The 27035-nt window shown below is 37.6% G+C and overlaps 1 protein-coding gene across 1 annotated transcript in view; it reads right to left on the reverse strand.

The window, feature by feature from the left end:
- ITGBL1 (integrin subunit beta like 1) overlaps window positions 1-27035 on the reverse strand; it is a 151500-nt gene that overhangs the window by 13427 nt on the left and 111038 nt on the right. The window contains exon 8 of the mRNA XM_083831554.1: window positions 9558-9674. Coding sequence (XP_083687680.1) covers window positions 9558-9674 — 117 coding nt within the window. The remainder of the gene's footprint in view (window positions 1-9557; window positions 9675-27035) is intronic.

The following is a 27035-nucleotide window of genomic DNA, read 5'->3' on the forward strand; positions in this document are numbered from 1 at the left end:
ATTTGGTTCAGTTGTGTATATCCTACTTGGAGACAGTCTTTGCATTTGTCTGAAGATGGCTGAACAACCAAAAAGAAGGACCAAAACATCATAACCGCTGCTTTCAGTGGAATGCAATATTCAAATTATTTTGAAAGTGTCCCAGTTTCACTCCAATGAATCTCAGACTCTCAAAATTATGAACAACAGCAACAAAAAGCATGTAAGGTCCTTTTAGATCTGAAGAAAATTCCCTTCATGGAGGAGTTTAAAATTCAAGAATACAGCAATCACAGAAAAAGCAAAGGGGAAAAGGAAAATCTCTAATTGAATATGTAAAGTTCAGCCCAATTGAACTGGCTAACGTGATGAAATACTGATTTAACTGTTCAGATCAAACAGATTTACTGGAAAGTGTTGGCCTATCATCAATTCAGACTTAACATAAAACACTTAAAATCACAAACAAGTTGCATACTGCAATGGCTCTGAGATGATAAATCTTCATTCATAAAAATCAGTGTTAATGAACATTTAAATATGTAATATGAATGTTTTAAACATTAATCTTCAGTAGAAAAAATAAGACAGTGGGGCAAAGGAGAGAAAAAGATCATATTAAAGAAGCTGTCATTTTGTTTAGAATTATCAATCAATCCAATAACCACAAGATTTAAATGTGAAAGATGAATGCAGCAACAAAAAAAGCTTAGACAGATTACTAGCAGAGGTAATTGGTAACCCCGATTGACCCAAATCAACTTAGACACTAGAATGAGTTATTTCTTACCATGCTTAGAAAGAAAACTGTGTGGCTGTGGGGAACTTCAGTTCCAGAGAACACATGCAGCCAACTCCAAATGTTGTCAGACTCTACTAACTCTACTAGTTAGGAATGAGAAGTCTGTACAGCCAAAGAAAGAATGACGAAATAGATATCAATGAATATAAATAAAAAATTTGGTTCTGAATAAAACTGACATAATAAAAAACAAAGAGATGCCAGAAAAATTAGTAACCGGATGAATAACAGGTCTAAAAAGTGTTTTAGGAACATGAAAAATCTCAGCGTAGTGCAAAATCCCCAATTTAGAATGAAACAGTAAATGAAACAAATATTTCTCTATATATTTAAATATAAGCAGGATTTATTTTTTATTACCCAAGAATAGTAAAGTATTTTCCATTATATTATTAACATAAAAGAATATTAAAAATAATCTGTTGGGAGAAGTATTTCTAACCTGCCTGCATATACTAAAAGAGTTGATTAAAAAAAAAAGTACTTGATCACTTTTATTTTTATTGAATCTTGGAATGCCAGGAGAATGCCAGGAGATTGGAACAGCTGTGACAACTACAGGCAGAGAAACCTAACAAAAATCTGAAACAAAATACTGATTGTCTATTATATTTTCATAATAGTTTGCTTAGTGTTGTCCAAGTCTAGTAAAGGTGGACTGTAGCTCCAGCTTGAGGAATGCAATAGACAGGTAACTCAAGAGAAACTTCCAGTGGAACACTACGGTGAAAAGATCTAATGCAATCCCCACATGCATGTAAGAGGAGAGAACTGAGTAGGAACAGTAGTAGAAACATTTAGAGCACTGATGCAATGGAAACTCACTGTGATAATCCATATTTCAAGAGATTTTGAAAAACTTGGAAAAGACCCAAAAAAGTTCCAAAGAAAGAATTCAAAGGGCAGAGAAAATGGCTTGTTGAAAGATCTTCAAAGATCTGTATCTGTAGCCTAGTGGGAGAAAAAAAAAAAAAAAAAAGTCTAAGAAATGTTACAGCAGGATCTGCCTTCTTGGAATTCTTGAACTACCACAGAAAGACAAAGCAAGAACCAGAGAGAAAAGCTAGTACTGACAAATTCATCTCAGAAATAAAACAGCATTTATACAAGGATGACCATTACTGGAACTAACTTACTAGCAACGTTGGCATAGGCTGCTCATCTCTTAGTCTCCAGAGCATGGCTGTATGCCCTTCTCAGGGACAGGCTGCACAAAGTACACAGACTTCAATATAGGCGAAACCTGCGTATAGCGTAATGGCTGTTTGTAGTCTAACGGCTATTTATATTCTAATATATGAAGTTCAACACACAAGCCCCTTTTTGGCCTTTATGAATTAGTATCTATTAGTCAACTTAAATACTGGTGCATTAGCAATTTCTTTATTGTTCATTTTAACAGAAATATTCAATTAGAAACCTTATTCCAATCCTAAATCATGTTTTATGCTGTCTTAAAAGCTGAACAAACTAAATTCTCTATGCATCTATGCGAAGTTTCACCTACACCTACACAAATGTCTGTATGACCAGGACAGAAATCTGTAGTACATTTAAAAGAAAAAATGTGAAATACTGAGCTAAGTAACACCAACTGAGTTTAATACAGAATACACCATGCACATTAATACATGTTCTGGTTACCTTTTGAATATATTTGTTGTTGTCTCTGGATGTGCCTCAGAGCTAGGATAACGCAGTTAAGAGCAAGGACATAGGCTTTGAATCACTGACTCTCTACTTAGCGTTATCCTATGGTCATTTTTACTTTTTTTTTTTTTTCAGCATCAGTTTTACCCTCTAATCATGTGTTTGAAATTTTTTTCCTCAAGAGAATCAACTGCATTCATTTTCAGTAATAAACATCAGAAATATCTCTACTAAATAGCATAAAAATTCTGAATTTGTAACAATGACTGACTTCAGATTTCTCAATCAAGAGAACTTAGTCCCTTCTCTGAAGAGTTTACAATAGAAAAGATGGGGAAGAAAAAAAAAATGTTATTTGAACGCAACAGGAACCACAGAGAAATTATGAGTTCAGTTCAGATGCCCAGCACCATTTGACATAGCCTAAAACATCAAGGATTTCATCATGGCAACTATACAGGTCTCCCTGTGTCCTTGTAGAGCCACACTGGGGTCAGGTAGGATAGCTTTGGGCATTGGAAATCATACACAGTACCTATGTTTGGTCAACTGAAGGCTTTCAACAACCCCCTATAGTCTGTGAAATTCATGGTAGAGTCAGGAGTTGAATTCTTATTTCTGAACTTTCAGACCAGCCAGTTTCAAAAGCTGTCTGTGGTGGGAAGATAGGCTGGTATCATTTTTTCTTTCCTATATGGTGTTCCTAAGCATTTTAGCTATATTATGTCCTATATACTTCTGTTACTGTGAAGCAGTATTACTGCAAGAAATGAGGAAATTGTCTAACAGCAACTGCACCATAATATTAAAAGTTAGCTTTGCTTAATGAAGCATATCATTAATCATAGCTTCCTCATTTTAATGGTTATGGTCTTACTGGTCTCATAAGAACATGCCATCTGAAAATGTCATGTTTCTGCCTCACTGCACAGATGAGAGAATAAATGTCATTCATGATTTCTGCAGTATGGACCTAGAAACCTTCATTAATTAACCATTTTTGGAGCATATCTTTACCATATAATAATGCATAGTTATATTCCAAAAAAGGAAGTCAGCATGTCCTGTGAATCAAACTACTTAGCCTGGCTGGATAGTAATGAAAAACTTATATTCAAAGGAGAATAGCAATTAGGGGCAATACTAGCCTTTTGAGAGGCAGTTCCTGCATTGCAAGTCCTGGTAATGATTATGTGATCCTAGAATCCTTCACTAATTTTAAGAACGTGATGTGTCTGTGTCTGTTGCAAAAGTATAAAACAGAAGGCTGGCAATTGTGGCTGTAGAAATTGCAGGTGTTCCCTTGTTCTTTGCTAATACATACACTACTATTTGAAATTTTAAGACTGGTGTAAATGAAGTATGAATGGAAATGTTTAGGTAACCACCAGAAGAAACACCAGAATGAGATTAAAAACATGACCCCCATTGACAGCCAACAGCACGTTCATAGCAGAAAAACTGACAAATGCATTTTGTCAAGACCACAAGGCCTTTACTCTAGTAAGAGCATGTCATGATGACTCGATGTGAACAGAAGACTGCTCAACAACAAAGGACGTCAAAGCAGCACATTATATATGTCATTCCTTTCCTTTTGAGCCCAACAGGAACAATATTATCCTAAGAATGTCAAGACAACAAGCACCAGACCTGCATAAATCTTAGGGAGGTAAAAGAAAGCAAAATCCTCAGTCAAGAGAATGGGTTCTAAAGGATATAAAAGACATGTCTAAAGACCAGCAGCTTGTTGACAGTCAAGAAGAAAAGACCTAGTAAGGACTTGATGGCAGGTGGCTCTTATTCGTCTTCTGTATCACACACAAGTGATCCTGGCCAAACATTTAAATCCAGATATTTTGGTGCCTGCAAGTATGTGAGCATGTGAGTGTGAGTGAATTAAAACAATGAATGTGTCTGCGTGGTGAAAATCAATTTACTTGGGGATTTTTAAAATATATATATGTATAAATTCTCCTCCGATAAAGCCTTATGTAGAGTTTTGCTTCACTGATTTCCTAATCTTAGAGGAGAAAGAGATGTGAAAGCAGACCTGAGTGAAGTGCTATTTATTACCTCAGCATTTTCTCCAAAGCACAGAGCAGCTCCTCCACTTTTACAAGGCTCCAAACTACAACCAGAATCCCTAACTTATGAGCCTAAATACATTGGTAAAAACAAACAAACAAAGAAGATAGCTGTATTTACTCTTTGATGTGACAGGATGTGACATGCCAGTTATTCCATTACCTAACTGTATTCTCTACAATGTTACCATTATATTTTGATGTGCAGTGGACAAAACAAATAGTTAAGAAATCATCAAAGTTAATTTGCTTACTTGAAAACATACATATTAGACTTCCCAAGGTATTCTATTGCCACCAGTCAAAGATTTCACTTACCAGGGTGATGAGAGGTTTAGTTGTTTCTTAGTATGAATGACAGTACAAACTTCCACGACTAAATATGAAAAGGTCTCATCAAAGCTGATTACATAATTGGTGGCCCAGTATATAAGACACAGACTGAACTAGTGACACAAAACAGTATGGCAGCATCCCTAGAGCTATGTAAAGGTCCTGCTATGAGTTATAAGCTTCAATCTTTGCTAAACACCCCAGTAAAGCTTGTGTGGAGCTTCAACCAATTTTTTTTTTCTTGTTTTCATCATAGGATTATTAAGCAGCATAATCCTGTACCTACTGGTAGCATGTGGAGGACCCAGAAGGGCTTCTGTGTGATTCCTTCAATAGATGATGCTTTGTTATGACAAGAACTCACAGCAAGGCCAATAACGATCCAAAGAGCAAATCAAAATGAATGGAGTTCAGAGCTTTATCAGATCAATTTCAAATTGATCTTTACTGTTGTCCTGAATTCTTACTGCCTGCCTGCCCTCAGTCCTGAAAGTGAGCAGAACATGTAGAGCAACTGTCAGCTCAATGAGGTGGAGCAGCCAGCAGTGATATCACTGAAAAACATTACTGGACACAGTAGGGGAACAAATGACGCTTGTAAGCTCAGGACACATCTGCAGCTTGTATCACAGCCATAACCTCAGAGGAGTGAGAAAAGTATCTCTCACCAGGACACAGGATATGCAAAGATTAAGCCTTGTGTATATCAGTGACACAGCTGTACCGAGAAAGAACTCGTGCTGGAATACCTGTGATTCTCCAGTCATGTATGTGCCGCTGTTGGCACCAAAAGCATTTAATTTGCGCATGAAAGTATCAGAAACTGCGTAAAGTCAAAGAAAATATGATGTAAAATATTTCTGAGGATCAGCAGCGCAATACATAAGGGCAAATCTTACATCATTGAAAGAAACTGAACTCCAGGGAACAGGTCCTTAGGTAGGTAGAACATACCAATCTCAAAAAAGCTGCATGAGACACCTGCTCCAGACATAGAATATTAAGTCTCTCCAGAGGCATGGACAAAAGAAGGGGAATATGTATGTTTTATCAGAGTGCTGTGGAATCTGTGCTGAGTCCTCTTGAAACTTCTGTCTTTGTGGAGAAGCAATGTCTCTATTCCTGGTACTGCAGTGATGGGCAGCTGAATTTTTAAGTGAATGACTCACTACAGTCATGCAGAAACATGGTAATAAGGTCTCACTCAGTTGTACCCTAATTTATCATATCCTTCGCCTCATGTCTTTCTACCATCACATGGACAGCTGGTCTGGAAAGCAAGCTATTAATCAATCTCTGCTGGTCAGAGGAGGCCAGTAACAATTCTTATCCAAATGATTTAGGTTGTCATTCACATTTCTCGTTTCAGCATGCATTTTATTTCAAAACACTGGTCCTCTTTCTGTGTACTTACAGGCACTCAATGCTCACTGTCAGACTCTGCACAATCAGAGTCCAGCTTCTAATTCTCTGCAGCCAGAGTTACTATCCAGGCCTTATGGCCTGACAGTAATTGCCTAGGTAGTGATAGTGGTAGAAAAATAATAATGTAAAGAGGAGAAGGAAAGAGGAAGGAATAAGCAGTTCAGCAAGAGATTTAAGAGGTTCAGGCTGAGATGGAAGATTGGCAAATACAAAAGGAAGAGAGAGAGATGTGTGTACCATTAACACAAAATTAGTGGGAGTTCTTTAAATAGATAAATTGCAAAATGGGAAAGAACACAAGGCTAAAGTTGGTAGAATCTCCTAAAAGTGAGGAGATGAGAAATACCATATATCTAGGGAAGCATTCAAAATGTTTTCGGAAGTGATAGTCAAGCAAAATATCTGATAATTCCTAAAGGGCAGGGCTGAAGCTCTTGGTCACATCAGACACTGTGAGGAGCTGAAGAGGATAACAATGAAAGACATTCCTACATCTCATCAGAAACTGAGGGAAGAGAAATTTCAGTGAAAAGACGGAATTGAAGCTGAAATTACAGAAAATGAATAAGGAGTAAAAAGCTCATCTTATGAATCCGAAGGGGAGGGATTTCAATTCTTTAACAGTGAGATGAAGAGAAATCTGCAATCAATGGGGACTCTCTGAAGATAATGTATATGTAGACATTCCTATACTTACACCTAAATAGGTGCTCCCTCAAGTGCTAGAAGTTTAAGGAAGTGGAAAGGCAACAGATTATTGGGGTAGAGGGGTGGCTTCTTGGGCAGGTGGATCAGAAGCACAGATGGACACAGGATGATGAAAGAAAATAAGGGCTCTGGATCTGCCAGTAATTAAAAAAAAGGAGAAAGGAAGAAAAGAGGAAAAAAAAAAAAAAAAGAGGAGGGAAAGTAAATGAAGAACACACACTACTGAGCTCCAGCAACCAGGAGAATGAAAATTGCTATATGGAAGGGAACTGTGTGATTAGTAAGACATTTATGTTTGTTAATTTGAATCTTGGCACACTTCACATGGAAAAGCCAGACAAGCACAAAGAAATACTTGTGTGGCCTGAGAACAGAAACAGAGAAAGATGGGAAAACATTCTTTGCTGAAAAAAAACGAGAGCAGATATAATCATACATAATTATGATATAGGAACATACTTCAAGGAGTAAATTAGAATCAAATGTAGAATAATCTAAAAACAAATTGATATTTTAAAATACAATAGAAAGACAAGGAATTAAAACGTCAGGAATATGAAAAAAATAATCTGCCAGTTATTTATCACTGCAATCCCAACAGACCTACCACAAAAATCCAACAATTTTTAGAGGGCAGCATTAGCAGCGGCATGGCTTCTAATTGGGAAGACTAAAACTCTAGAGACCAGCTGCACCTCATTTTGTTCAGTCAGTTACAGGTAAGAAAAAATTCTCTGGTCTCTCTTGAGGCATTTCAGAGGTCACCTCCAATCTTGGTGGATTTAATCATAACCTTGTGTTGTGCTTACTTCTCTCCCTTTACTTACAAAAGAGCACGGGACAATAGGATTCCTGATATGGTGCTTATTCTATGTTTTTTCGGGGGGAAAGAATAAGGAATAAACTCAGCTCCCTAGAAAAGCAAAATCACAGGCTTGGCCTTCTGAAGTCCTGTCAACGCAGGCTGTGCACTGCAATTTCAAGCAGGACACAGTCACTTGAGTTGTGTTTTCCCATATAACTCCTTTTCAACTGCAGATTATCATTACCAATTAAACTATCAGCTTGAATAAAAGTGGAGGAGTTGAGCTTAAGACTACATTTGATTTGTAATTTCATGAGCTAGTTTTCCTTTCTATTCATTGTTTCAAAATTAGGAAAATAAATTTTAAGTGTATTATTTTGTAAATGAATTAATTAATTTTTGTCATTGCCACTGGACAACGCTGTTTAGACTAAAGTAGAGACTTTATTCAGGTAATAGTGTGAATTAGAGTGTCTCCTACACAGTAAAAAATGGACACTAGCTCAAGTGTTGAGCTGATTATCATTTCAATGTGAGGTCCTGTAGCCAACAATAAAAGTTAAAATGTGCCCTTGCTAATAAGGAACAATGGAATTTTTGTCTCTAATTTCCAAAATGCACTATTTAATTAGAAGTATTAACACTGAAGCATTGTTATTGAATAATGTAAAATACGAATGACATAAATGGAACGGATTTTTTTAATCATGGAAGATGATGAATTTTGGTTTCCAGGTACTTAACCTATAACCAATATGACCCAGCTTTTCAGTGTTTTTGTCTGCTTTTATGTCCTTTGAACAAAATTAAATTTCAAATTATTCTTTTTCTACACATTCATATTATTGAATTACATTGAATGTTATAAACTATTATTACTGCTGGTTAGAGACTTTAACAAGAATTTTTCCATTCTGCTTGGCAGAGCCCTTGAAGAAAAATTCCCTGTAGTCAGAATTTATATGTACACAAGGATTATGAAGCAATATGATTTTTTCTTACATAGAAATAAGAAATATAATAAAATGTGTCAGGATTCATACTGACTACTTTGTTAATATTATGAATATTTCAAAAAGAAAGCCAATAAAATATAGAAAGATAGAATTTAGGACAAATACAACTCATTTGTTTTTAAATACTATATGGTAGGTATGCGTTTACATATCTAAAAATAACTTGAAATATTGCTTAATACCGACATTCATTACTGAAAAATCAACAAGTGAGGTTTTTACTGTTAACACTAAAAAAAAAATCTGCATATACATGTACAGTGGCAGTGTATCTCAAGCGTTTAGATTCTTCTGTAATACATTCTCCTTTTAAAGAAAATAGAAATATCACTGTTACTGAATATGAAATATTCAAATGTATTGCTGGTCATTATCAAGTTTAATACAACATTCTCAATAAATCAACTATACTAAGTGCAAAAGAAAAATTACCTAATTTTTCAAGTTTCCATTTAAGCATCTTTATTCTTCTTTAAAGAACACTGATGGAAGCTGACGTACTACAGCACTTACATATATGTTTTTAGGTGTATCTAGTCTACTTCACTCTTAGGGCTTCTGAAGTTTTTAAATAAATACTCACTAACATTCAATATACACAGGGCTTGTTTCTTACAAAAATCTATAATCTATTATAACTGATCAGTGATGTCAATAACTTATAGTGCCATTATGTTATGAAATCAAGGGAAAAATAAAGTTATAAACTGCCAAGATTTATATTAATTATATTATATTGAGTGAATGCATACCCCCACAGACTTCACCATCTGCACTTTCACACTGCCGATCATCACATTCGCAGTTTTTACCATGAACTCTGTTGTCTCCTGGAGGGAAACAAGTGCATTGGCCACATTCACATTTCCCTGTAATAACAAACAAATGTTTATGAGTCACAACTGCAATGAAACAACTGAAATAAGACAACAAACTTATTCTATAGTCTACCCTCCTGAAGACAAACTACAAGTCACTCTGTATTAATTATAATTAAAGTATCCACATAAGCCCTAAAACAAAACAAACAAAAAAAGCCAAACCACTCTCCCTCCTCCATGGCAACCAGAAGCAAAGTATATCCCTGTCACATCCCGATGGAAACAGCAACAATAAGCAGTCATTGACATTGTATCTGTTTCATATCTTAACTTTGCATAACAGAGCTATGCCACATGTTTAACTGCATAATTAACCCCTGTAATTGATCTAAAATATTTAGCACAAACCTCAGAAACTCCTAATGAATTTGATTAGAATTAAATCACTTATGCACAGGACTCAGATGCAGTCTACTTTATTCATGTAGAATCATAACTCTTTAAATACTCTCTCAGGCGTTTGGAAAAGAAAAAAAAAAAAACAACAACTATGATTTTTCTTTTCCAGACCTGATGAAATAGAAGTAGAAGCACAACCTCTGTCATAGTCCTCCCTTCCATCAACCTGATCAACCTGTTCACAGGAGAAATCCACAGAGCTTAAAGGGGGAACAGATTCAGCAAGACCCACAGATTTTCTTCTCTGAAGCTCTCAGAGCAGTCAGAGTTAAATGGTTAAATATAAAAATAAATATATAAATAAAATTAAGGACAGTCTTAAATTACACAAATACAAGGAAGGCTCAAGTCAAGGTAATGTTGTTTTTTTTCTTTCCTAACTTCTAAGTTTGACTGCATATCTGTAAATTCTTTTAACGTGATGCTACTGTAAGAATGCACAAAATATGACACAAGCCAGGGACCAAAATAGCAAAATTGATAGGCTTGAGAAGAGATAACACATGCAAAAAAAGGACCACCAGAGACATGCATTGGGTACTTTTCTCTGGAAAGGCTTTTTCTCTGGAACTAATCATAGCATCAATGTGACTCAGCTCAGGTCTGGGATACTATTGACTGCAGAACCCAAAGATACAGTAGGAGCAAGTATTGCTCCCAAGCAAAAAGCCTTCTAAGCACAGCCTTTCATTATGCACCCAAACAGTTTGACACGTGTATTATTATTTTTTTTTTTGGATTTGCTGTAATATTTTGCACAATGAGAAAGGACTGTTAAGGGGAACCGTAATGGGGCTTTTCTAACTGTAGGCTTTGTGACAATAAAACCTTTTAGGTCAAGATACCACCAGATCATTGTTATTCCATATTTTGTCAGCTTGTAAATTAACTTTGTTACAATTCTTTTTCAACAAAATCGGTCTAATTAAACTGGAGTTGGATGGATCGTATCAATTCTGGACAAAATTTCCAGTTTATTTTATAGCTGCCTTGCTCTTCATCTTTCCAAGCATTAATGTTCATTGCATTTTCAAGCTGAAATTGTATGTGCCAGGATGCAGTCTAGAAAGATGCTTTATGATTATCTAAAGTGCTGTAATTTTTTTTTTTAAAAAAAAGACATGCTGATTGAATTAATAGCCAATGCTTCATGATACCTTTATAATAAACATTACTCTAAAACGACATTGCATTGGCAATTGTTTGAAGATACTAGTTCCAGAAAGAAACATTATAGGAAGTTCATAAGTTCACCTACCATATCATGAAATACACTGGTATTTGGTAATCATGTCAACATTTAAAACAGAATTGTATAAAGAATGATTGATATTATTTGCATGCATTCCCTAAGCTATAATTATTTGCTAAGAAAAGCTTAACTGTAACTGGTACAAAATGGCTCCTTAATACTTAAATATATACAGAGACTTTTAATGTGTCCAACTTGTCGCTGTTTGGGGATCTCAGTCTCTTTCTATACATCCATCTTAGACATCTTGGCTTCTACAAAATGTTACACCACCAAGTGTCCCAAAGAATAGTCAGCCGCCTCTAGGCAGATAGGTACCTGATGAACAGGACCCATCTGTTGTGAAGACTATAAAAATAAACAAAAGAACCGTCTTGAACAGTGGCATCCTGGCCAGCTAATGGTACAAGGAGGATGCCTGAAGGACAATAAAATCAGTTTAAGCAAGTTGTTTTGAAGAGAGGAGTCAGCAGAGATGGAAAATCCTCCAGAGGGATGAGCAAAGGAAGGTTCTGTAATGAGGCTCCTGCATGTTCTGTAATTAAGCATTACCTTTCGTAATATGTAATTTAATAAGAGAGAATGACTTGAGAGACCAGTGTTTGGGCACTTGCACTGGAATGGGATCAGGTTCCTCTCAGTCCCTGCTGCAATTAATATTTATTTGTTTTTGTTCATGTGCAACAGTTTCACCGGGGAAAACCTGAGGAATATCCCCTCTCCAGGCAGATAGGGCACATTTTTGTCATGTATGAGATACAAGCTCAGTTTGCTTTTTCAAAATTGAAGGGGATTTACCTCCTCACTTCTCTCGTCTTAGCTAATGAATAAAACACCAACATCCAAACAGGCCAAGTTCCTTGTTGGTACTTGTGCCTCATATTTTCCTTTGGCTAGCTTCCCACAGAGTTTAGGGTATGATTTAGATCACCTGGCTGTGGATCTCAGCAGAGCTGGTTGTTTCTTGAAAATGGACAGAAACCTCAGTCAGCTAGTGCTCAGCTAGTGCTCTGGAAAAGAATTTCCCCGAGCTATTTCTCCGCTCTGAAATACTCATAGATACAGTCATAGCAGCTTAGTACACTGCTCAAAGTGGTACTCAAATTATTTCTTCACCATTCCTTTTCCAAATATGACAAAGCCAGCACGAGGAACGTGAGATGGGAATTTAGTGGTGGCAATAAATAACTGCAACTTCGTACTGACTTAAAAAGCATGTTTTCCTCCAAAAGTACTGAGATTTTGGTTAGATCATGTAAGGTGGGCACACTCTGGAGGTAATTCAACAGAGGATTTAAATCCATTTTGCTTCTGAACAACTAACTAAATGAGAGGCAGCAAATGTAAAATTCAAAGGCTGAGTTTATCGCCATATAGATAAACACAAAAAATTAATATCATTCTGTAACAATAAACTTCAGGTTTCTTCCCTGGGAAAAGCAGAAGATGTTTGAAGAAAGAGTTTGCTTCAGCCATACTACTACCTTGTCAAATGTGTCTGCTACTGAAATAACAGAAGCCACACCTTATTCTGCAACCTTATTCTCTTAGTTATTGTGTTAAAATACTTACCATACAAATTCAGTCGTTCAAAAGTAATTTGAAGCTCACATTATACTGAAGAGGGATCAGCACTTCACTAAACATACCCTTTCTTTGTCTGGAATAATAGGTTTACCATAGCAACCTGATTATAGAGGGAAAGCTACTGCCAAACACATCCTAAATTCTCTTTAAATTCCAGGGCATACAGAAACAATTAAACACGAGGGCTATAATATTCATCACCTTTTCAACTGTCTGAGAGAGAGCTACACTTTATGAGTAAAGAGAAACAAATTCACCTCAGACATTTAATAGCAACTGGCTTCCTCTCCTCACTAAACAGGGACAGTAAATTTCCTCGTCTGATGACTTCAGATGAAGGTAGCTTTATGATGGATGTTGTATTAGCTATTAGTATTGAAAAGCTTAACCTACTTTTTGCAATGCAATTTTCTAAAAATGGAATAATTATACAAGACATTTTTTGTCTACATTCTTAACATTTCTTCGCACTCTTTTCTGCCACTGATGTCAATAGGAGTCTTAATTTATTACTGATAATTGTTATTACTTGAAGACCGAAAAAAAGACCAGCTTAGGGCTTTTTGTTGCTGTTGTTTATAAAGGAAATTTAAATGCCACAACTCATTAAAACCCATAAGTGTGTTAGGTAGCTGACTCTAGAATTTTAAAAATCTGGGCCTTGAGCATTTAGCTTTTGATTTTATTCATCATTTACTATAGTAGTTTTTCATTTCTTTTGTCCAACATTTATGAAAGCATAGCTAAAGTAAACAGTGCCTTAGACATACATTAAATCTGCTGCCATGCAAATTGCTGTGACACTAGCTGCTTGCATTCAAACCAATTTCCAGCTTCCTATATGGACTGACTGAAAGTCTCTTTCATACAGGTAATTTTCATTTTAAAGCACTGTCCTAGAAGTATATAACTTGCATAATAAAACATTTTTACTCTGTTATTGCCGCAAAAACATCAGGAAGAAACAGCAATAGCTTTCAATGTAAAAATAAACACAGAATATAATAAAATGTACTTCATTGTCTTTTCCCGTCTATAACTCTAAAACATAAATGATTCTTCTATGCACAGTACTGATTGTTTATCTTCTAAATGAAAACAAATAAAGTTGTTGTTGTTGTTGTTGTTGTTGTTGTTGTTTTTGTTTTTTGTTTTCTCTTATGTGTAAGGAATACAGTACCAAACTGCTGCACTAACCTTCAGCCCAAGCTGAGATTGTGCTGAAAGCAAACCAGGTTCATCAGCACCTAGGAAGGATGGTGTTTCACACCAGTGATGAACAGAAGGCAGTGTGCCTTCAGGAAGGACTTTTCTGCCCCATGGCTGTCCCAGGTTTAACATCTGAAAACACTACCTAACAGAAAATGCAATTTATTTGATATCAGGCAATTTTGAGCAATGAGCATATTCGGTAAAGCTGCTTTGTCTTTTTATCATCAGAACCCATTTCATGCTGGACAGGATCAGTTGATCCAAAATAATGTTGAGAAATGGCAAATCAGATAAAGGGGGGTTGTCAAGATTTGCACAGAAGATCACAAAGTTTCAGGGGACATGCTGGGTGGGGGGAAGCAGATATGACTTAAGGAAGTATATAGATAGAATATAGCAGCTTCAGTTAAGGAAAAGGAAAAATCACTGACTGGCAGAGTCAAAAGACTGCCAAAGAGAATAAATGGCACAGAAAATGAGTACAAAAAATGCAACACTTGCCAAAAATAGTGTGGACAATCTCATCATACCCTGCTCGGTCTGAAGCATTAAGAGCAAGTGTAATCCAGTTGAGTTTAATCAATGTGGAGAAATGCATAAACTCAAACAGAAAACAGTGGACAAACAGTTTATTTAGCATCTCCCATTCCCGAAGTAGTCTGCAATGGCTTCCCACACCTAGAATGGCTTTTCATTAAAAAAAAAAAAAAATAACTGTTCATATAAAAATAAGGTACTGCCTATAAAAAATATCAGTGCCTTATAGTTTTCTTCACATTGCTGGGGAATATTAATGCTTTCTCTTACTCTAAACAATAAAAATGACTTGAGGAACTGTTAGTTTATTACTAATTTAGTTCAGTTCTGATATAGATGGTTGACATATAGTCAATTGACACAGAATATGCAGAGATTTGAGGAGGGCTTAATATTTCATTATAAAGAGTAATTAGGACAATACATGTAAGGATCCCCAGCTTTTAAAATGTTGGTAATTCTTGGACCTAAAGGATGGTTTCTGAGGTGCCAGATAAAGGACACATTTGGAAGCATTTTTAATACATGCAAAAGTATCCTTACAACCTCTTTAAACATGTGAATATTGGCCTGATCTCACACAAAGAATGAAAACCTTGGGATTAGTTTCTTGCAAGGATTTTGGGCAAGGAGGAGCAATATTCTACTAAAAATATTTGAACCTGAAATTCTCTAGTTATATTGGAAAAAATAAAAGTTTTCCTCTTCTAAAAAAGCTTTATGAACTTACATCAGTACAGTTCTGTCTCAAATGCTCCAACATGCCTGATGATTTCTGATAGAATAGCTAGATGGGCTGGTGCTATCTCTTCGGCAAAATTCAACATCCACATTAAAAATGCAATTCTCCTGCTGGACTTGAACACTCCTTTCTGCACTGAAAGGCTATTTTACCTTCTCAGAGAAATGAAGAACATCAGAGCCCTAAATGTGGCTTGTTCTCAGTAGAGTGCTGAGCTGTAGCTGCAGAGTGAGGGAGGTGCCCGGTGCTGTTCACCATGACATACCAACCGCTATCACAGGTAGCAATGTTGGTGCATTCATGGTGAACACCACAGAGAGGAACAGACGTGTGTAGGAGATGCATTACTAGTGTGGTGTCTTAGCTCTGCCAAGTCCTGCACCTCATGAGTCTTCACACAAAAGATAGAAAGCCCGGGAGACGAAATCCTGCACAACAACCTCCTTGCATTTGAAACATCAGATGAGACTAATGATTCTTTAGTACTGGAACACAAGCTACAAGTATCAGGAAGGATTGCTTTTCACAGTGTGCACAGAATCGCTCTATTAGGGTGCTAGAGACCTTGGGAGGGTGCTTTTATTTTTTATTTTTTTGGAGGTCTGGTGAGAATTGATTTTTCCTCACAATGTTGAAGCAGCACAAGCACTTTGTTCTGCAGTATATTGTATATTGTGAATTATCAAAATGTACATTTAATTTCTTATATACGAGAAAAAGTGTGCTGCAACTATTACAAGAACCACTTGTTCAGATTTGGGTTGGGAACTAACTCTTTCTAAATCAATACACAGAAAAACAAACATATGCCTTAAGTCTACTCATAAAAAGAGATTATTTGCAGCATGACTGACCCAAGACCTGAACTAAAGATATAAAAGCTCCAGAGAAGAGCTTAGCTGAGTCATGCAGACATAAAATGAAATGAAAATTGCTTTAATAAATCTCAAGTCAAGTTTCCAGACTTCAGATCTGTGAACTACTTTTTGTGTCAAGAATTCTCTACACTGAAGCGAACTCGTAGGAGCATGCTCTGAGATTTTTATTAAATAGCACCAACCAGTTGCTAAAACATTTAAGTGGGTTAAATATCCGTATTTTCCTTAGTCTAAACAGCCAGCTGTCAACTGCAAAAACTGCATTAGGTGTTACATTCAGCACTATTCACAAGTCTATAGTAACGACAGTCAACCTACTACATCACACAGCTATAACACACAGCTAGAAGATTTGTATCTATAGCTGATGAGTTCTTGTTCTAGGTTGCATTATATCACCTTAGGCCTGTATGTGACTTCCAAGGCCAGGATACTTTCACTTAATGCTGACATTGATATCCCTGTTTTTCTTTTAGTGTTCGTATCTTGCTTGGAAAACCCACTCCAAATCTGAGTTGAGTGCTCAGTGACACTGGGCCATCCAATTCTATGTGAAACACCATAGTCCCATTGCGTAAGGGCAGGTTGTAAGGTATCACAATGCATATACTATGCTGGGAGTGTCATAGTGGCTCTAGGGACTTTGCTGTGTACAGTTTACTGTGCACAAGTTACCAAAAATCCCTTGTCTCCTTCTCACCTACATTCATTTTCCTGCAATGGCTATTGGTATCAGGACTTGGCCGAAGAAAAACCTCAAAAATTCACAAATTAAGAAACTGTATTGTTAAAGCTGTCTCAGACTTACCACTATTGCATGTATGTGTTAAGAATTTGTTCACTAGTACAATGTACCAAATTGTCCCTCTTATATTACAATGTGTTGTGTTCTTTGTTTTTTTATAAGACAGAAAATGTTTTCTTTTTTTAATCTGCTTTAAATTGAGTTATTTTATTATGTGAAACTGTTTTTAAAATTATCTGACAATTAGTTTTTCCCTAAGGAAGAAAAAAACAACAACACAGAAAATAAATATCCCTAAGATAAATACCCTGAGGAAATAAAAGATAACAAGTATTTTATTCCAAACAACAAAAAATCTCAGGGCAGTTTCTGAAACTGAATATCCAGGGCTGTAAAAGCAAGCGTTATGCAACAGCAATTGCAAATGGCTGAGGCTTGCCCCCTGCTTTAGTACAGGCAGCATGTATGACTGGAAGCCTAATTGCACAGTTGGCATATGGCATCTGAAGTAAATGCACTTCCTTTGTGGCAGCCTAATAGTGAAATACTTCTTTAGACAAATCCAGTCAGCAGCAGCACTTTACAGATTTAGCATCAGATAGTCTTTTACAGCTCTAGCTGATCATCTCTACTGATTTGTTTCTTCTCTTCCATGTTGCTTTGCTCATTTTTTTTTTTTTTCCTTCCTCCTCCCTCTCTTAAACATTTGGGTAAGAAGCACTGCTGTGCTGCTAGTTTCCTTTTCAGATTGTTAACTTGTTGACATCTGCTATCATCATCAAGCCGGCATGTCTCCTCCATCTGCCTCCTCTCAGTAGCAGTGCTTTGAGGACACCCTTCTTGAAGGCTGCTATTGTTTCTGCACAGCCAACAGGGGATTTCTAGAGGAGTTCCAGGAGAGGAGTCATCCACAACACTCCTGCCTGCTTTGCAAGAGCAGTATCTTAGCCGAAGGAACGCCTCGCTTCTCCCGGTGCCACCTTCCTCGGGTCTTCCGCTGGGGGCACACCCTTGACAATTCGCTCACTATATTAAGGGGACAAGTAGGACTATGATGGCAATTACTTCTGTGTTCGAAAGAAATGTGATAGTCAATGTCACCACACAGCAGAGAGATGTGTGAAGAAGACAAGAAAGAAGGTGGCAAAGCACTTTCTAAAGAAATATGTTGTTAAGGCAAAGAACAGTGGAAATGGAAGAGGAGGAGGAATTAGTTGGAGGGGAAAAAAAAAAAAAAAAAGACCTGACAGCATGGCAAATGGCACTCCGAAGATGTAAAAACTAGAATTCAGCAAACTGTAACCTGATTTTTTCTTCACTTCCTTCCCCCCATTCTTCTCTCACCCCAGTAAAACAAGTTTCTTTCTTCCATCAACCTTTCTTTTCTCCTTTTCACTCTATTTCTCTTTCTACTTTTTCCAGTTGACCATTCCCCCCCTTTAAAATGCTTCACTGATGGGTACCATGGATTTTCTACTTCTACAAATAATCTTGGCTTTCAGATCACCCTGTGTTACCTTCTCTAGCTTTCACTGAGCTGTCTTTTCATCTCTTAATTCTTTCCCTCCAAAAAGCTTTCAATAACTCAAACTAACAGGAAAAACTACTGTAAAGAGATGCCAATAAATCAAGTAAAGGATACACGGCATCCCACTAAAACTAACACCTTCTCCATAGAACATGAAATATTGTATTTGATTTAAAGGACCGGACTTGAAAATACTTTTCCTTCACCTTGACAACTATCAGGAAAAAATAGGGCTCATTTGCTTCTCAGCCTGATATTTTCCATAAGCTGCTATGAAATATTTTCTAGCAAACCCCAAACTTAACGAAGAGCCACAATGCAACAGCAAAAGATATATGAAACATAAGGACATTGTTCAAGAAGCTGTGATGACTTTTGAGCCATTTGCAGCTGTAGACATTTGACTGCCTTATCATCCAGGGGATTGACTGCTTACCGCTCTTTTACATGATCTGCCATGTAATGAGTCATAGCACTAATTCCACAGAGATATTTAATTTGCAGATTAATTTACTAGAAAATGTCAACTGCTTTGTGGAAGTTTAATCACCAAAATGTTAACCTTGTTCACTTCCCGCTGATGCCTGTTGTTTATTAGGTAGTAAATTTCAAGATATTTTAGGGTTGTAATACAAGCCTATCTATTATAATGTTTAAACTCCTAGACACGCTGTTCTTTGAAGCTTTAGCCAAGATTAAAGAGCTGTATAATCACAAAACAACAATATGAAAAGATTCAACTGCATAGCAACCATCAATATTATTTGCAGATAACAGACTGCTAAATTCAGAAACCATGGCAACAAATGACATCACATTGTATCTACCTTATTGATTAGCTTTCACCTCAAGACTTTTTCTAGAAATGAAAGACATTACCTAGCAACTGCATCATCTTCCAAGTTGTTCCAAGTTAAAATGCTCTTACCAATCACTCACAAGCAAATTTTCCCCTTTTGTTGCCAACTGGCCAGATTGTGCACTAGCCTCTTTCTACAAGGCTTTCTATTTAATCTGCTGTAAAGACAGTGCCTTATGGCTCCTAAAAGCTTTGCCCCAAGTGTAATTGTGAAAACTGTGAAAAAACACTTCTTCCTGGGACCCAAAAAGGTTGGCTTTGAGGAAAAATAAACAATGTATAATGAGGGAATTAAAGGCACCATTTTAATAGCTTTTTATATGCAATCTTTGTCTTTAGAAAACCACACAATCTTTCATTTTCACTCTCTCTGATTTCAAGCATTAGTAGTAAATTCTTCATTGCAGGTTTCTCTGATTCCTTGTATTTCAGGCAGAGTGCAGAGGAATAACACGAGTGAACCAAGAGTTATCAAAGGAAACCAGCTAGGCACATTACCTACCACCCTACAAGTGTACTTGTTTGAATTTCTTGAACACAATACCCTCTGAGCTCATCTGCCTTGATATGACCCTGTGAGTAGACGAGAGAAGGGCACTGTATGTTAAAAAGGCATTAGACAGAACAGGTGTAATTATGAGCTTCACATATTTATACTCAGCCTCCTGTTTGGAGGACCTGACTAAAGCACAGAATTAAAGAGAGTTAGCAGTTTTCAAGACAGTTGAAACACATGAAACAAGTAATTAAAGCCTGCCAGTGAGGTCACACTCTTCCTGCAATGTCTGCCATGGAGAAGATTGATTTGTGATCTGTCTCCAAACCTCCCTGACAAATACAACAGTAATCAGGAACACTAAAATTAAGGCATTTTATATTTTAATTAGCAAACACAAGCAACTGCTGCGAAGAGCCTAAGCCTAAAAAAATTGCCTGTATGTAAACATTGTTGCAAGTTCTCAGAGCAAGAAATCAGGTTAACAGCGTGCAGTAGACCCAAAATTTCTCGAAGGGTTACCACTAAATAAGACGTATGTATCTGCCAAGACTTCTTCTGTGACTGGAACTGACACTCATTTCGCCAGTCGGCCACAAGCAATCAATTTACCCGTGTGCTTGGATTGTGGCTACAGAGCACTGCAGTCCCACCAAGCTGCCACCCATCCCTCCTTCAGCCCTGAGCTGCCTCTGCAAGCAAGTGCTCTGTGTTTGCTCATGGCAGGACAGGCAGACAGCCAGAAACACGTGGAGGAGCCCCGTACCTTGTCACCCACTGGACAGGAGAGGAGGAAATGCCACTGATGAACAAGAGGTGCTTGAGGCTGAACAGGAACAAAGCACCAAGAAAGAGGAGACTCACTCAAAGAGAGAGACACTTTGTCAGGGAGTGTAGTGATAGGACAGCGGTTAATGGTTTTAAACTAAAAGAGGGCAGATTTAGATTAGACATTAGGAAGAAATTCTTTACTATGAGGGTGGTGAGGCACTGCCACAGGTTGCCCAGAGAAGCTGTGGATGCCCCATCCCTGGAGGTGTTCAAGGCCAGGTTGGATGGGGCTTCAGGCAACCTGGTCTGGTGAGAAGTGTCCCTGCCTATGGCAGGGGGTTGGACCTGGGTGGGCTTTAAGGTCCCTTTCAACCTGAACCATTCTGTGATTCTATGAAGAAAGCATTTTTCAAATAAGTCACAGGACTGCTATGCTACTGCTCAAAATGAACTTTTGGTAGTGCTAAGGGAGGTTTATACAACTCCCAGTTCCTCCTATAATTCATTTCTCTTTAGAGAGAGAAAGAAAGAAGAAGGAGTCCAGCATTCCCCAGAAAATGCAAAAAGCTCTCAAGCAGATGTAGGATTCAAAACACATGACCAGTCCCTTGAAAAATTCAGTCAAGATGCATTTGAGAAGAAATGGTCAAATAAGATGTGGGTAATATACTTGATATTAAATATCATTTCTCTTGTTTTAAGAATATGACTTCCTGAAAAGTTACTGTTTAAAAAGTGAGACTCTTATCAACTTTTATATATAGAAAAACGGAATGTGAAAACAAAATGTCCATTTTTTATAGCATAGGAAACATTTTGAAGTCAAATGAAGCAAAAATAGAAAAGCTGATGTCTATTATATAAATGAGAGTAAGAGGATCTCTTACAACTGATTAAAAATGTTAAGACGGTAAAGCCTGATAAGTACTGTAGGGAATTCTATGCTAAATTGAAAATATCTATCCTCTTCTGTTTTAGAAATAAGTATAGATGTTACACAAAGTACTACTTTGTCAATCTCCTCAGCCACCATGAAAGAACACAAAGACAATGCAAATGGTGCTTTCCACAGACCAATTGTTTTATTAAATATTTAAAACTTTATCAGAAATGAGACTGCTGACTAAAAAAGCAATCCTTTCAAGGGAAAAAAAAAAAAAAAGCAACGTTCACTGGAACAGTTTAGAACAAAAATAATAAATATTAAAATCAACCAAGGAGAAGAACAACTAAGGGCAGAAATCTGAACCTAGCCAATGGACTGAGTGGTTTTGTTTCCCTGGGTAGAGAAAGAAAACATCAAAGCCATCCACAGTAGGAATCGTTGTGCCTTTTCTCCCCCCAAATACTTGAACTCCAAAATCCATATTAAACATGTTACATCTTACATTCTTCTCTCTATCCAGTAACAGCAGTAAATGATCAATACTCACCCTACTGAATCATCTTCAAGTTATGTTATGAGCTATGAGAATGTTGCTACCTTTGTAATATGCATGAAATGTTAATAAATATGGACAGTGGTGGATCAAGACACTAAAGAAAGATGTGGATGCAAGGGATGGGATTATGCATCACTGATTCCTGTACCTTGAGGCATTCAAGTATTCTTTAACTTATATTTACAGAAATAGGAAATTTTACAGCAGAATTCTTCTCATTCTGAAATAGATGTCTAAACAGGTCTAATAAATTGCAAGCTAAAACTGCCTTTTCCCTCCAATAAATATATGGAGAACATAGTATTCTCAGTGATAGTAGTTACTGTTACAGAAATCTGAAGGTAGATGAGACCTTCTAGCCAGTCCCGCTATCCAGGGGCAGTTCTTTGCAACTTAGGAGCACTGTTACTCCAGTGGAAAGGAAAAGGAAGAACTCAGTCCTTCAGATAACTCAAGCTTGTGAAAAAAAACCTATAAAAGCCCGTTTTACTACTTTGAAGCCATAAAGAAAGCTCACTAGTAAGATAGCCACTGACAAAGTCTACAAAGCGAAAACAGTGGAGATTTCATGAGAGTTTAAAGGTTGGAGAGCTTGCTGGGAGTTTTTTTCTTTCCTTTTTTTTAATTTCTTTCTTTTTTTTTTTTTTCCCTGCTTTTGTATTTAAGGGTAGGAGTAGGAAAAGTTAACTAAATGGTTTCCAAGTCAGAGGAAGATGGGGCCTAGAGAGAAAAGAAGACCATTACAATGACTAGTCACACTTTGGTAAACCCACACTGGAATATGTAAGAAGCATAATCTAACACGTTACACAGAATACAAGATCCCAGGACTAAAGCCACAGCTGAAGATGAAAGCAAAATTTGGAAGGGAAATGAAAAGGTATGGGAGAAGAAGGAAAGTAGAAAGCACTGAAAGCTTACAAATCTGCAATGAAGATTTTGACATCACATCCCTAGAGGAGGAGAATGGGACACATATGGCAATTATGCCAGAATAAAAAACAAACCAGGTAGAAACTGGCTTGAGGAATAAGTTTGGGGTGCTCCAAACAGCTTGAAAATGAAGACAAGATGTGAAATGGAAGGAAAGAACAGCAGAAAGAGGTCTGCAGATGAGGAACAGACAATGGAGGAAGGTAAATATCATAGATCATGGAAGAGTAAGTGGGAGATGGTGTGAAAACAGAAATTGGATGATCCACCAAAAATAAAAACAAAGGGAGAGTGAAAATCTGTGACTGCCACTCAGAAAAAAATAAAACAGATTATTCTCAAAAATACATGGGTATGCAAAAGTAGGAAAAGGATGAGAGTGAGTAGTTCTGAGGAATATGCTTCAGAAAGTGGAAATCCAGGTGTTCTTAGGAAAATTTTTCCAACCTGAAGAATAGAAGTGGTATTAAAAGAGAATTAAGGACTAACTATGACCAAGTGATGTGAAAGAAAAAAGCTATGTTACTCCCTAAAAGCAAATGAGCTCCAGTACAAATCAAAATTACTTTATCTGTGGAAAGAGCCAACACATTTTCCATAATAATAAATAATCAGACCCCATTTCCATTGGAAGACAGCTCTGATTAATCAAGATACTCACCTTGCTGAACTCAGAAGCAATGTATCATTTTACAGACCGCTGAGTCTACGGAAATAAATAATATTTCTTGCACCACCATGCTTAAAAACTTTGCCGGTTGATTTTTATTGTCTAAGAACAATTGTGCTGTTACTGCAATGGCCACCTTTCCTCTCACGCAGCAGCACCAAATCATGTCTGAGCCAGCACGGCTCACAAGGACCGAATGGTGGCCATAACAGCTGGGAGGCGTGGTGGCACAGCTAGGGAGCATATGCCGATCAGGAGAAAAAGAGCATTTGACTGGGGTATTCAATCCAGCTAGATATTTCTTTCAGTAAAAACAACCATTCCTGTATGTTGGCTTTTTATAATTAGAAATGGTATCAGGGACTGAAGTACATGGTTGCACCTTATGAGTTTCACCATGGATTCTACATCTCAATTCAGATGAATCATAAGCAACCTACCATCTTGTCTACACACAGAAAACAGGATTGCAGCACCCAAGAGCACAGCACCAGCACCCCGAGAACTAAAGTAATCAGTGTGCAAAGTGGTGTTAAGAAAAGAAAATAATAAAATAACAACCTACGCCTTGCAAGAAGGGGAAATTTACAAAGGGAATCTCCAGATGGAGGAAGAGAACGTGGGGGAAACTGCCCCTTACAACTGCAAGGTACCACTTAGCAGCTGACAGAAGCTCCTGTGCTGTCGTGAAAGTCGGACACTCCCAGCCCTTGGCTCCCGCTATGCTCAAAGAAGCCACAAGAGCCTGCAGCTCTTGTTTTTAATTAGAAGTAGTGGCTCGGAGGAACTTGCACTTACCAGCCACCAGCCTTGCTGCTAGCTGTGGCCTGGCGATGCTTGGGGCAGACAGCACTCGTGACTCCTGCTGAGGCCTGAGCTCCAGAGCATCTTTCAGCAGCAGCAGGATCTAGCCCTGCTGAAAGGCAGCTGCCTCCGGGGCCTAATTCAGCTGTTGACCTGCATTTCCACAACAAGCACTGGAGATAGAACCAGGCAGCTTTGAGCAAGCGTAAAGTAGCATTTGTTGCTCCTGGCTTTCACTGAGAGGGATTTAAACAGTGTGAGTGAGCAAACAAGAGGTAAATTCCAGTGGTGGGAAACACTGTTCCAGCACTAGGGTGCCATCTCTGATTTTAGCGTTGAATGGATTAACACTAAAGTCATGTTTTCTCATATGGATTTTTTCAGACTATTAAAAATTCATACCAGCCCTTTTCCAGGAAGTGTCAGAGCTCTGTTTAGCAAATAAGATAAAAGCCCCCAAACAATTTCTGCTAACCAAATTGAACACAATGTGTTTGGCAAGATCCGACATACCTGATTTCAGCTGGAAATCAGGCTTAGATGGAGCATTCCACACTTCTCATAAGTGTCTTATTAGAGAAACAAAATAGGCTTGGTATTAGCAGTTTAAATTTGTCAAAATTGCTTTAAACACAGCACGAATGTAGGATTTATTTTTATTAGTGTTTTAGAGAAAAATACTCAAAATTACTCAGACAAATAAAAACAAGTTTAATGCTATGCTTAAAAAGCAATTAATTCTGCAGAACTGTTGTCAAGCCAATAAAGGCTTTTTTTTTTTTTAGCAACTTGTAATAATGAATTAAGCAGCATTTATTTCATTAAAAAGTGTATAGGCTCTTCTTTATTAATACAGCGCATAAGAAAATTGTATTTAGACCTCTGAGTTGTTCTCTGCAGTTGAAAAGCCGCATTATTAAATTCCTGTGCAGAATGATGTAAGGTCCCAGCAACTGCTTGGGCTTTAACCCTTCTCCCCAGGAACCTAAGTTAGCGCGGAGCACTGACAGAAGCAAATAAGAGGCTGCCGAAGAAGAATTAGTAGTTCTGTTGCTATTTTCATTTGCCCCTCTTGGCGTGGGGAGGCTGGTGAGGCTTGGTGCTGAGGGAGTGGGAAGAAATAAGGAAAATAATCAGTAGCAGTCATTATTTTTCCGTGAGAAAAAGTAGGAGGCATAAGTTACAGGGGGTGGTAATTGTAGATCAGACAAGGGCGGGAACTGAATATCAGTTGCGAGAGGAAAAAGAGCAGTGGAGACATCAGCTGAAAATCAGCAGCAACCACATGCACTATAACATCAGTAGCATGCAAAACATGTCGAAACTCTTGCAGTGCACACACGCGTACATGCACAGAAAAGGGGCATTTATTTTAAAAAGTCATTTTCTCTTTGCTTCCTTCCCAAGAGAAGCAGTCCCGCATCCTCCCCAGCATCTCAAAGTCGCTGCCAGGGAAGTAGGGTCTGTCTGCCTTGCAGCAGCAGCTTGGATTTCAGGTTACAAAGGAGAATGGGGTCAGCGGGCACAGCAGCAGCAGGCGACTGCCAGAGCAAGCTGCATCAGCACAGACCATGGCAGCCTGAGGTTGTCACCCTCAGGGCCAGGAGCCTGAGCAGACCACAGAGAGAGAAGTTCATATTTGCTTTGAAACCTCCACAGTCATCTCAGCTACTTGAATGAATGACTCATTCATCTCTCCTGTCTCAAAGATTGCAACAGGAAACATTATGCTCGTCTCTAGCTGCATCTCCACTGCTGTATTTGTAGCTGCAATTAATGAAAATGAAATGTATTTTCCCAAGAAGTTCCATTACAAAAGTGAAAACTGTCAGCAAGCTAAGTAGGTTGTATAGTATATGAAATATGTATAAAATGTTACACACAAAAGAAACAATTATAGTATCAGAAAGACAATCTAGGCTTACCCCCAAAAATGCCACCACGGCTAAGCAGAGGTGCAATATCCAGAAAACCAATAAAATCAGCATGTAAAAAAACACAACCCAAATGTCAAGAGACATGCCAAGTGCATCATTTCCATACTGCAAATACAGTTATTTTCATGGGCATTTTTTCCCCAAAAAGACTTTTATCTGAAAAAGTGTACTACACATTAGTACAGTTATCTTCTACACACAGAAACTATGCAAGACTACATACACACATGCAAGTGTTTCTTAAAGGCAAAAAGTGACAAATGCTGAAATTTCACAGCAAGCTGTACCAAAAATCACTTAATCACAGGGCTTATCAGGACACTGAAGGTCAATAAGGAAAATACCCCCCAGCACCACCCAAAAATGTCAGATTAAAAGAGCTTCAAGATGGAGGAAAATTTGAAACAGCAGGTACGATGCAGTTTGCAGCATGCACACAAATCTCTAACGGTGTGAAAGGCACTCACAAGTCAAATAGTGAAATTCTCTCATTCATGTCAATTTCAACAAGTACACCCAAAAAATGAACACAGAGCAAGCCTCTGCTTGCTCCTTTA

Source organism: Anser anser (genome assembly GCF_964211835.1).
Source record: "Anser anser genome assembly, chromosome: 1".
In the NCBI taxonomy this organism is placed as follows: Eukaryota; Metazoa; Chordata; class Aves; order Anseriformes; family Anatidae; genus Anser; species Anser anser.